Source organism: Athene noctua, chromosome 2 (genome assembly GCF_965140245.1).
Source record: "Athene noctua chromosome 2, bAthNoc1.hap1.1, whole genome shotgun sequence".
Taxonomy (NCBI): Eukaryota; Metazoa; Chordata; class Aves; order Strigiformes; family Strigidae; genus Athene; species Athene noctua.
Genome location: NC_134038.1, coordinates 72367704 through 72381285, shown reverse-complemented (window position 1 = coordinate 72381285; position 13582 = coordinate 72367704). Strand labels below are relative to the sequence as shown.

The window sequence follows — 13582 nt, the reverse complement described above, 5'->3', positions numbered from 1 at the left end:
GAACTATCTATGGAAAACGTACTTGGCTCACATTTCTGCTTCATCTTTCTTACTATTAAAGAGAGCCCTTCAGTTTTGCAAATATAAAAGAAAATGAGCACTCTCTGCTTCCTCACAGCCAGGTATTCTGCATCTGATCTGCCCTTCTTTTTTGCTAGGAAAAGATGTTTTGCTCTCCCTTTCTGCTTCCCTTCTTTCAAAACATTACAGAATTCCTTGTTAGGCAACTATTCCTAGCTATCAAGTTACCAATTTGGTGATGTGACAATCAGTCACAATATAATCTGTTTTTCCTATTACGACCAGGCTCTGCTCTATTAGCTGTGTCCTTATGATCAGGTCCATCATAAAAGGACACACAATTTATGTCATATAAATTTTAGCAGGAACACACACTAAACTTCCTAAAACCCTCAAACCTATTAAGGCCATACTTTAATCAAACATCAGTTTCCAGGGATAAACACATACCCTTAAATTAACTGGTATATCAGAATAATGTTTAAATAGATAATACCAGTTATACCAATTTCCCAAAAGCATAGATTCCCTTCGTCAATGTCAAGTTGTTACAACATCTCGACAGGCTTTCCTGTCTGTTGTTTAAAGTCACTAGTTGCAGATGATTGTTTACTGGTAAAAAAAGATCAGACCTGATCACACCAACCCAAGCTTGCTAGAGAACAAAGCTGAGAATTCTGAGATTATAAAATTAGGACATACATTTCACTTCAATATCGCAGCTACATTTTCCCATTATTTTAATAGCACAAATACATCTGTCTTCTGTTGTTTTACAGAAAACACATTTACATACTGACCAGATAGTCTGAAAGCAAACAGTTATTTTCCAGATCTGCATATTTGCTATCCACAACCCAGCCAGGCTGCTGTCATACCAATACCTCAGCATGAACATACAAAAGAAAAGATTAAACATACAGCAATACAGTTTAACAAGGTTGAAGTCTTTTAACCCTACCTTTTTGATATATCTATCTGCCTCTATCTATAAATATGTTACTTTTCCTTTTTTTTTTTTTTTTCCTTTTACCTATAGATGCTGGACGTCATTGGACAGGGGAGAGAAAGAAATTTTTCTCTACTGAAAATGCAACTAAATCTACAGAACAACATTGTCTGTACACAGAATAGCAAAGGTAGGAGTTACAAGAAACCCTTGCAAGAGATTTAACCAATTTCTAATACTGTGAGTCTACTAAACATAAAGCACATATTTGTTTACCCACAATTACTACTTTTTCACTTGTGTGCAATCAAGTCATGTGCATATCGTATAAAACAACAGCTAATTTAGAGGATTTGACTTTCTGTGCAAGAGCCAAACATGTTATCAGTTGTTTCAGCAGTATATTCCCTAATGCCTGCATCTCTTCATGAAACTGCACCGTTAATATATTTACAGCAGGCAACACAAACTTCTGCAGAACATAAAAATTAACTGAAGTTATACTCACTGTAACCTGGGAAGCATCCATGAATTGCAGGCCAAAGTAATCAGTTTCCACAAGGTCCAAATGATATACAATCTGGTCAAACAACTCCTGGCCCTTTGCATTTTTCTGTAACAGAAAAGAAAGTGGGGTTTTTTGTGGGTAGCTACGGATTTGTTTGTTTGGGTGGGTTTCTTTTTAAGTTCAAACAGGAGAGAGGCAATGCACCATGGAAAATAACATCTAAATAGCAATTATATTTATACTAAAGAGTTGTATATTTCTTTTGATACTTCTTTTTATTTTCTTCAAGAAAGATAGTGACATGTTGCTCCTGTCTGAAGCTATTACAACAGCATCAGACTTCACTCTCAAAGAAAACTTTCAAAGTTCACTGCAACTCAAAGCATAGGAGAGAAAGTAAAGGCTTATGTCCTGTTAAGCGCCCTAAGTCCCAAAGACAACATTTTAAACCCCAGGAAGCCAAATTCTCCAGGAAAAGCTTGCTTGACACACCACCTGAAACCTGCTGGCTGTATCACATACCAACTGCAGCCATGCAGTGCCATACCACCACTCAAACTGCAAAATGAATTCTGGACCGTTTGAATACTTGAAGAGCACTGTGAGGAAAATTAATGGAATCTGGTAAGAATTTTCAATGTTGCTAATTGCAATCAATCACATTTACAGCCTTTAAATGGAGAAATATAAAAAGGGGAAAAAAAGCTACAGTTCTTACTTGGCATGACACTTGAAACACAAAGGCATGGAAACAAAACTAACCCCAGTCATGGGCTACAGGTACTAGTAGAGAGTTAGGCTGCATTGGCCTGTATACTTTTCCTGACGTTAAGCCAGGAATATACATACCCAGAGTACTTCAAACACTAGAAGCAGCAAAGTTTGGAGATTAAAGGTGGGTAGAAGGGACAGGGAATAACAAGCCAATTTTTCATGCAAACCCTCTCGTGTTACTTGGGGAAGGAAGCTTTTAAGTCCCTGAGCAAAAAAAAACCCCTCACCCTTGGCTAAAAGTACATGAGATGACCGTAAGTCTCAGTGTGAGACTGAAGCTACAGGTGCATTTTATACAGGAAAGTACAGATATGGAACCACTTCTGTGCCTGCTGTGCCTCATACACCTTTGAGGAGTTTCTAATTTTATTTTTATTCTTTAAAGCTCTAACATACTAGGTGTTCCCACTTCAGCCAAAAATGTAGCAAAATTCACTGTTTTCAACTGGGAGAGATAAATAACACTCAGTTCCTTTAGTCTTGCCTTCTGCACAAAAGCAGCATCAATTGCAACACGCAGAACTGCTGTCCAGGATTCCAAGCTGTCCAAAAATCTGTCTTTTCCAGCAAAAGACAAGATGAAGAGTTTCATCTCTATTTTTCCAAGAAGGTCAATCAAACTTAGATGTAAGTAGCAAATTTTAGTTTTTTGGGTTTTTTGTTTTTTGTTTTTTGTTTTTTTTTTTTTTAAACTTACAAAGCAGAAGCACAGAAATCAAACTTTATCAAATTTCAGTAATAGCATTAGGAGCACCATTAAAACATACTGCATAAAAACTTAAAATTAGCATTAAATTATCATCATAAGATACTGCTTTATTATTTTTGGGGTGCAAGAAGTGAATAATAGACATTCTTAATCAAAGTTCAACAAGCTATTGAAAGCAGATGAGAATACAACAGCTTCTTAAAGCCGTACATTGCTGAGAAACCATCATCTTTAGATACACAATAATTGCTATAAACCAAAAGTTTTCTAAAGAGTATCCAGAACATGTTTTCTCATATGTAGTAAATTCAGGACTTGTTAAAGAAGCCAAAAGCACAACAGAATTTAAACTGATTCTGCTCAAATGAGGGAGGAGAAACCCTCCAAAGCAATAAAAAAAACAAACCGACAAGACATGAGGAATTTGCAAAACTAAGAAAAACTGATTTGATGCCCTATGATCACTCTATTCCTGGTTGCTTGCTTTATGGCACTAACTACCAGTATGTTTATTTTCCAACTGCCATACACCCAATAGAAACCAGAGAGAGCACACTCCACCTTCTGCACCCAAATAGTAGTTAATGTTCAACATGTGTGTTACACGGAGAATAGCTCTGCACTGCACGACTAGACCATAAAATGCAGTATTACATACATAGTTTACAGGAGATTATCACATTTAACTTGTCACTAACTGAGCGTTCCCAGCAACTCATACCACTTAGATGATAAAGCTGCTGCAGTCCATAAATTGCTGACAAAAAACTTTTGAGATGTTGCACTAAAGAGGGAGATAAAAATGACTAACTCCTTCCCTCTAACAGTAAAGGATGACCTGTTCTCGTTTCTTCTGCCTCTTCACTGCCTGACAATCTAGGGAGTCAGATCGCAGATTGATAAATTGCTATCCGTGCACTGAATTAAACGAGTGGTATAGGCAAAATAGAAGGATTTTTTCTCAGGAATTATATATACATAAAAGAGGTCTCTAATGGAAAAAATGTCCGTAGTACGAGAAACTTCTGATTTGCATGATTTTTTCCTCCACCCCTCCTTCTGGGTAACACAAAAGCTTAAGTAAATGCTTCCTCTTTCAAAACCTGGGTACCACATAAAGAGTATGGAACTGTTTTCATACAACAAGATTTTCGTGGTACATCTAATCAGCTGAAATTTAACAAATCACACTTTCTTTGCAGATCTTCAACTTGTACATATGTTTTGAAGACTAAAAAAACCCAACTGTAAACTAAGAATGCTTTACAGTCCTACCTTGCTAGACAGATGGTACAGAACTGTCAGATGTAAAAGACCTGCATAATTTATATCTCAAAAAAGGGAATATATGGCAATGAACAATATACATATACTATTATCATATATGTCTACTATTATATAGAGTTACCACTTGTTATGAAAATTACTGTATTGGGAATTGTAAGCAAGGTTGCAAAACCTTGTTTGGTTTTGTGGGTGTGGTTTTTTTGTCTTTGCCTTTTTTTAAAAAAAAAAAAAAAAAAAAAGGCAGCAATTAAACCACTGCCAGTTTCTGGTGGAGTGTTCCTTGAAACCCACAAGAACCTGTGTGAGCACCAAGAAAACTCACAGGCAAACACGATGGGGGGCAGCATTGCAAATGTCCAACATACAAACAAAGCTACAGCCACAGCCCAAGGTAAAACTGAACTAGCATGAGGCAGTCATTTGTGTTCCCTTTTCCCTCTTTGTCCTTGAAGAAACATTGAAAAAACAAATTACACTTGCTCCATGACCAAGTACTGAGAGAAAGGAAAAGAAAAAAACCCAAAGTATTTCTGATGTCAGTCAGCCCTGTCCTGTCAAGAGTCATGCCAGTACCCTCCACTCTGTATCCTGGAAGCTGTTCTCAAATAACCCTCCATCATAGTTTCTTCGGGACCATGAATAGTGGCATCAAAGAAAATTCTTACACTTAATGAAGACTTATTGCTGGGTCCTCCCTACAAGGACTCAAATCATCACGGGTATAAAGCACCTTGTAGAGCCCTAGTGACAGCTGCATGGCCCACATTTCAAGTAGGCTAAATTTTTAGCTGCCAAAGACTTCCAGTGAAATTCTTGTCAGCTGAAACCTGACAAAACAAAGATTAACTTCTCTAATTAGAAACTCTTCCAGACTTGACATGTGAATAGGCAAGAGGTTTTAACATGCTTTTGGTGGGCATGAAGGGCAAGTTCATCAGCCAGGGACATTTTACATAAACTGGCTCTGTCTAAAAAGGCTGATCAGTGTTGGTTTTAGCTATTCCAGAACTGTTTGGAAGGTTTTTGCCAGAGGGCATGAAAAGTGAACATACAAGTCAGAAAAGTGCCATTTTCATGCAGATACAGTGCAAGAATGCCACTGATCACTCTCAGAGCACAGCAAAGCTGGAGAGCTGCTGTGCACACCTTCCCCCAACTGAAGTGCAGCACGTAGCAACCAAGCACAGTGCATTACATGAACCCAAGTGGAGGGGCTGAAATTGTTGAGTCATACTAGAGAACTCAGATTACAGTGTGACAAACAAACTATTAACAGATTTCAGAAATTGCTGAAGTTCTGGGAAAACAACCCATCAAATAGGCCAGGAGGTACATGAAATAGTTTGCAAGTTGGCAAAATTAGGAAAAAAAAAAAAAAAAAGGAAAATAAACTACTGCCAAGAAAAAAAGTCAATTAACTGTAATGTGTCCCAAACTGAGTAATGAGTAGTAGCAGAAATTAGAAGGTAGGACAGATTTAGCTTCTTTTTCTAAAGAAATTATACGGGATTATGTATTCTGCAAGATGTCAAATATTTTTAGGAGAATTTCACCACTTCCTTACCTTTTTTCAGGGAGGATGTCAGGGCTGCCCCAGGTTGGACATGCGTGGTTTCAGCCATCTCCACAATGGACCCACTGGCTGCTGGCAGTGGTCAGAAGGAAGTGGGTACAGAAGTCAGGAGTGAAGGATTGGATTTGAGCCTGGGAAAGAGCTGTCTCTACCTTTACCCATGAGCTTTCTTGTTCTTATTTTTTCTCCATTATTTTCTTCCCTCATCCTGCAGATGGGGGACTGAATGAGAGGCTGGGTGGGAGCCTGGCTGTTGGATAAGGTTAACCCACTGCAGTGGGGAAACCCTTATGCAGGGCAGTTTTACATTTTGATCAAGTCAGCAGTGTCATCTGAAGGGCATGCTGTCTTTGAAGAGCCTTTAATCTCTCCAAAAGTCATATGAAGGGCAACCAAATACTACTACGATGGGTGCCTTATAAGTGCAATTACTATTGACAACATTAATATCAGCACTGACATTTTTATTTTATTGGACTCAGATGAAGGTGAGAGTTTCTGTTTACTGTCCCTATCATCTACATGTACTACTGCCAACACAGACCTCTTTCAAGAGAAAAGCACTGTCAACACTCCTAAATGGGATCCTCAGGCAACAGATAAAAACTACCATCAGCCACAGAACAAAGTAGTAAAAAAATCCTTACTTGTAACTTTATGTTCTAGAAGCATGTCTGGACTCCTTCTATTTCACATATAGACAGGTTACCCCATCACACGTCTACACTCAGAGGCACAATAAAAACTGTTTTTTTATATGGAAAGAAGATTCTTTTTCACCCCTAGACTGCCAGCTCCCTCTCCTGACCGGCTTGAAATACTACATGCCCCTCAGGTTCAAGCACACAGCTGAGGAAACACAAAGGTAGCTAGGACGACAAGAACAAAAACCTATGCTGAGACTTCTTAACTTACATGATTTCATTTGAAATATACTTTACAGTTCTGCATCCCCAGAAGAAGAGGCAGAACTTGATAAAGCTAAGCTATGGGTGTTGAAGTGACAGCCACCTCTAAGACAATACCATCAAACACATAATGTTACACTTAATACCATCAAACACATCGTAACATTACGCTTCCCTTGCATGACTTGCCGACTGCCCTCCTGCCCAAATGACGGTGGGATACAGGTGCCATTTTGCTGGAGAGCTAGAAAAGATTCGTGGTAATGACTTTAAATTGCATTTGAGAAATAACACAGAGCACTGGCATAAGCTAAGTTGACCTAGAAGAGAACAAGGAGAAAGAGGCAAATGCTATCAGAAGAGAATCCCAGGAGAGTTTAGAAAAGACGCTCTGCTTTCTTATGCTAATAGCAGTACCAAAGTTTCAAAAGACATCTTTGCTTTCTCCTATGTCCGTATTTGAACGCTGCATGAGTAGAAACAGTTTTAAGTAGCTGGAATTGTACAAACAGAATTTTCTATATGGACACGTCTTTCATACACATTCTGCATGTGTGTGGGCCTGACTCAACTCTTTCCAATATCTTTAACTTGTTTTTAAATAGGACACTTACGACTGTCTACAAGAAAATGGTTTACCAATAGGGCTCTGCTGACAGAGACTCAGTAAGACCAGCAGTAATGCCCAGTCAGATGTAATGCAATACAAGCCAGAGGTGTTTTTATATAAAGGAAGTCTGCAGGGTCCCTGCTACTCCAGCCAGCCAAGTTAGAGATTCTGTTTCCAACTGGTACCCAGGAGGTTTGTCAGTGCAGCTGTACAGCTATATGCCTAGTAAAGAACTGCCTACAGGGGGAAGTTACATCAGTATAACATCACTAATTTAACAGTGCTTTTAAACCCCCTTCCCACACAAACATTCACTTATAGGCTACAGTGTACAGCCTGATATGGGGCCAGCTGTGCCAAAAGCTGTGTCTCAAACACTGGGTATTAGGGCAAGGAGGAGGCCACAAAGCTGTGTTGTGGCTGGGGGGCAAAACCTAGAAGGGCTGCTCTAAGAACCAGTATCTTACACAATGCCTCACAGATCATGGCTTCGAGTGTACAGAAACAGGATCCCCACCACCACCACCTGCTGACCTGTAAAAGCAAAAAGGTGCAGGTTCCTTTAGAAATATCACATCATGTATGCTGCAGAAATTTACTTTTATCTATGTCTGGATAAAACTATAAGTTCCTTAGAACTATTCCTCTCCTCCAGCATAATATTGCATGCAGTTTATGTTCACATAAGCCACATTCAATTGTTTCTATGTCTATTTCCTTTACTTAAATAATGTGTATTATTTGTGGCACTTCTCATAGCAGAAAATTAATTTCACGTGCATGCTAACATTAATTGCCTTTTCCCTTATCTGGCACAAAGTCTTCTAAAGTGCTAAACCTTCCACATAAGTTATATTAATTATTGATCACCCTGACAGTTACAGCTGGTAAACAAAGTTCAAAGATGTGAATCATAGAAGCAGTGATCACAAAGGGAGTTTAGAACTTGAGGCGAAAGCTCTAAGGCAATCCTTCCTCAGAAGCTTTATGGCTTTAAAATCCAAAGACAAACTCTTTGAGAAGTTACCTATTTATTCAGCCAGCCAACAGACTTCAGCACTCTCCACTCTTTGTTCTTTCATATACTAAGTCACAGGACCCCTCCAAAGAATCAACTCCAATTATTTGCTTCTATCTAAAGAGAACCAGAAATCCAGAGATTCATAAAAGTCAGTAAAACCTCTTAAACTGCAGGCTTATAATCAGCAGTTTAAAAAAAAGATAAATACTAGGGAAGTTTGCCACTAAAAATATTTTATTTAGTGGGCAGCCAGGAAGACATAATTCTTTTTAAGCACATACATAATTAGCCAAGTATATGCAATTAAGAAAGATCACTACAAATTACATTTCTTTCTAGAAAGACAGAAGATGCAATAGGAATAGTCATGTGTTTTTTATAAAAAAGCTTCACTAGTGTAACTTTAAAAAGCTAGAATAAACAATAGTTTAAACTTATAGAATTCACCTCTCTCAGATGATACCACTGCTCAATGAAAAAAAACTAATGCCAGACCTAGGATTATTATATTGAAAAGTCATCCAGCACTCTCACCTCCTCACTGTTGCAAAGGAATCATATGAGACAAAGTAAATTCTCATCATTCTGTAGATTTTAACTTTTTGCTCTGTTATAAATATTCAGATGTGAAGGTGAAATGGACACTTTACAGCACTGAAACAGGCTTAGCAGCACAATGTTCTGTTTATCTTCATTCTGAAGAATGAGCATGGACTGATGTGTCTGGGTTTTTTTTTCAATTAAAGAAAAAGCACATTTCAGTTAGAAGTCCTGAGTGTCAAGATGAGGAGCAGAAAGGCTGGGTTATAGCTAAAATCAATTTTTTATATTTCATCTCAACAAAAAGATGATTCAATCAAGAAAGAGGCTACGAAATGTGGTGATTATTAACAAAACCCCTGACCCATAGTTAGTATGCAAAAAACCACAGTATTGATCAGAATATGGAAAAGTAACATTTTCAAAAAAGACAGAAAAGAGGAACTACAAATCTGCAGAAGTGTCAGACTCCTCCCATCAGGTTCCCTGCAAGCTGCGATTTTTTGCTGCCTGCTTGGAGGGAATATCATATGCCAGCACTTCCTTTGGATGTACTTTGAAAGACTGCCTTCGGAATTTTTTTAGGCAAAAATACAGATGAAAAGGAAAATACATGATCAAAGGTACATGCTACATGTACATACATTCCTGAGAGTATCGATAGATTAGCAATAGTTAGAAATTTACCCCACATGTGGTTTGATTTGAAGAGCCATTTGGAGCAGGCTGCAGTTTTTACTAATTTGCAAGAAGGTTTGGGTTTTGTCTTTCACTTTGAGGCTTGGCTGCCCTGCCTGCCTCCATGCCATTAAACAGATTCCGGCCATTCATATGTCAAGGGAAATAAAACAGAATCCAAAAGACTACAGTGGAAATTAAACCCAAGCAACATAAAGGAGTAAACCCAGAAGGTATCCACTTTTTAGCTTGCTTACTTCACCCATGTATTTAATAACACCTAAACAGGATCTTACACTCTCGATTCAGATCACTACACAGACGTAGGAAAACCACCACAGTGAATGACAGAGATTCAGTAGAGCTTGCTAAGCTGGCAACGCTCCCAGTTTACTGTGCTGGGTTAATGGGGCATTCCCTGTGGCTGGTTCTTCCCACCTGGGCATTTTACCTCAACAGAAGTTTTGCTACACTTGACAACTTTTGCAAAAATCTTTTTCTCAGAATCTGGACCTCAAGACAGATCAGATCAAACATTCTGAATTGACCAGTCATACATGGCAAACTGCTACCATCTCTGTTGTTTAAAATAACTTGGTCTTTTAGACAAACGTTATTTATTTTTTTTTTTAATTCAGGGAAAACAAATGGCAAGAATTCCTTACAGTATGAAGATATCAGACCATGATAGCATAGTCAAGTCCATATCCAAAAGCCACTGTAACATGAACCACCTCACAGCACGGCTTTTAGTTGGAGGGATAATGAACTAGTTAAAAATGAAATCACTCTGTGGTGGCCCCAGGAAATGCTGCACCACCATTACAAGACAGCCTCCATGCAGATATTAACAAAAGCCTTTTTTTTAGAAAGACGACAATCTGTAAAGGGCGCTCTCCTAGAAGAATTTTATTTCACAGTGAAAGTGAACACAGTTGCAGAGCATTCCCAAAAACTCACAATACTTCAATTAAACCATCAATCAATATTCTATTTAACCTAAACCACCAGCATTAATACCAAGCCTCCTAACTATCTGAGAAGTGACTAAGTCACCGAGGATCAGATTTTTCTGTCCTAATTCCCTATTCTATCACTAATCATAGAATCACAGAATAGCAGGTTTGAAAGGACCTCAAGGATCATCTGGTCCAATCTTCCCTGGCAAAAACACGGTCTAGAGAAGATGGCTCAGCATCCTGTCCAGCTGACAGTCCAATGTTGGGGAATCCACCACTTCCCTGGGGAGATTATTAATAGAAACAATGTTTCTCATTTCCAGACTTGCAGGTTTAGACAACAGAGTCAAGAGCAAACTTGGGTTCTTCTGTTTGCACAGAAGTTACAGAAGCCAAACTCTGACCACAGTGACAATTTTGCTGCCTAATGGCTTTTAAATGACACCAACAACTCAGCTGGCTTCCAAGTCATACACGTGCAGCCAAAAGAGCCTTTAACTGCAACCAAATACAACACTGTACCAATGACGCAGGAAGAACAAGTGTCAACTCACTTGCTCATCTGTGTCGATTCAGAAAGAGACAGAATGTGATAAACTTTATTCAGGCTGAGCAACAAAGCACATATGACTGTTGATACAGCCAGAGAGTCTGTAGATTTAGAGAGACTCAGTTTTTCATCTCACTGTATAGAAAATACCATATGTTGGGGGAAAACAAGCAATTCAGATGAAGAGAGTGATAAGTTGAATGCTCAATCACTCACCAATCATGCACACTGAAGATCTTAAATTAAACCCTCTTTTTAAATCTTGGATGAAAGACCAGAAAAAGTTGTTTATTTCAACTGCTGGGTTTTCGACATGGTCTCTCCCACAGCACCCTTACATCCAAACTGGGATATTATCATCTAGATAGGTGGATTACTGTGGAAGGCTAGGATCACTGGGCTCGAAGGGTAGTGATTAATAGTTTGTACACTACCTGGAGACTACCCGTAAGAGGATTTCCTCAGGGATATATCCTCAAAATTATCTTGTTTAACACCTTCATCTACTATACGGAGGAAGAGATGGAACATACCTTCATTGACTTTTTGGAAGACAGCAAGCTGGAGCATGCAGATGACTTGTGTGGAGGATGCTGACAAACTAGACATCAGGAAAGGGCTGCAATGGTGTTATGAGGCTGGACCGTATGTCCTTATATGGTTCATATGACTATATGACCCATCACATCAAGACAAGTCCAGGAAGATCACTACTGTGACAGGCAAAACATACTCAGCCTGGGGAAGATTAATTTAATTCATTGCCAACAGTAGGATAGTGAGAAATAAAAACAGAACTAAAGACACCTTTTCCCTGCCCTTCTTCCCAGGCTCAATTTCACTCCTGACTCTTCTATCTCCTCCCCCCTGAGTGGCACTGGGGAACAGGGGTAGTGGTCAGTCCATGACACTTTGTCTCTGCTGCTTCTTCCTCCTCATGCCATTCCTGTGCTCCAGCATGTGGTCTATTCCATGGGAGACAGTCCTTCATGGACTGCTCCAGTGTGGGTCCTTCTCACGGTCTTCAGGAATGGACTGCTCCAGCATGGGTCCCCTTGGGGCAGCAGTTCCTTCCAGGAGCCTGCTCCAGCACAGGCTCTCTACGTGGTCACAGCGTCCTTCCAGGCACAACCGCCTGCATCTGTGTGGGGTCCTCAATGGGCTGCAGGTAGATATCTGCTCTACTGTGGTCTTCCATGGACTGCAGGGATACAGCCTGCCTTGCCACAGTCTTCAGCACAGGCTGCAGGAAAATTTCTGCTCTGGTGTCTGGAGCACCTCCTCCCCCTCCTTCTTCACTGACCTTGCTGTCTGCAAGGCTGGTTTTTTTCCACATTTTTCTCACTCCACCCTCTCACAGCTGCTGTACAGAGGTTTATCCTCCTTCCTAAATATGTTATCACAGAGGAGGTGCTACCAACATCGCTGACTGGGTTCAGCTTTAGCCAGTGGCAGCTCTGTCTTGGAGCCAGATGGAACTGGTTCTGTTTGACATGGGGACAAGCTTCTGGCATCTTCTCACAGAAGCCATTCCTGCAGCTCCCCTGCTACCAAAACCTTGCCATGTAAACCCAATATAAATGCCTACCCTCCCACACAGACTCCACAGTCTTGATCTCAGTTTCTAGGCTTCTAATACATCAGGTACAGATTACTAGGCCTTCAGTATGAGATACAAAATAGCCAGTGTTCAGGGGGAGGGTGGAGAGCAGGGAGTCACTTCAGCCACTCTTACTGTTCTCGCTCAAGGCAAGGTTATCAGATCTTCCATACTCATCACTACTGAAAGGCAATCCTCTCTACTCACAAGACAGACCAACAAAATCATGTCCTCAATGAGCGATAAAAACTTTTTTATGCTGAGAAACAGGATGGCTCCTTTGTCTGTCTCATCCTCCCTCTCCACCCCTAACATTCAGGGGAGGAAATTACTCTGTCATTCAACAACTATGGGCATTTAATTAAAAGACAACTTTTAAAAATATATTTACCGAGACAAACACAAGCAACCCACCAAAGTATAGGTTATTGTGATGTAAGAGCACTCTCTCCTTCCTGCTCAGAGATTCCATGCAAAGTGAATTGCCAAGACTCCATGGGCCACAGTCAATCAGTGGGGAGCACACACCTGTCTGCAAGCAACACCAAATGCTTTCCAGCCTCATTTTCACAACATTCAGGGCTGCAAAATCTTGTGTGTTTGAAATCGTTCTTCTCCAGCCTGAGTTATTCTCTCACTACCAGTGAATCCATTTTCCCTGGTGGATCATGAAAACACAAAATGTACAAACTACAATATGACAGATATTTAACACTTTAAAAGCATTTTCAAAGCTTTATGTTACTTTAAATGTAAACCTAGGTTTAGATATATTATCTCCCAACCCATGTGAGTCAAACTCTCCCACTTTCCCCCACCCCCTAATTTAAGCTTCCTGTAAGTGAACAGACATAAAATTGACAGTTTGTTGGTTACAAGCCTTTCCTGACTTTGT

General features: G+C 39.7%; 1 protein-coding gene across 2 annotated transcripts in view; it reads right to left on the bottom strand.

Annotated features, from left to right (window-relative positions):
* Positions 1-13582, bottom strand: part of EPB41L4B (erythrocyte membrane protein band 4.1 like 4B) — a 181790-nt gene that overhangs the window by 128869 nt on the left and 39339 nt on the right. For both annotated transcript variants that reach the window (XM_074899418.1, XM_074899419.1), the window contains exon 2: positions 1479-1583. In XM_074899418.1, the coding sequence (XP_074755519.1) occupies positions 1479-1583 (105 nt within the window). The remainder of the gene's footprint in view (positions 1-1478; positions 1584-13582) is intronic.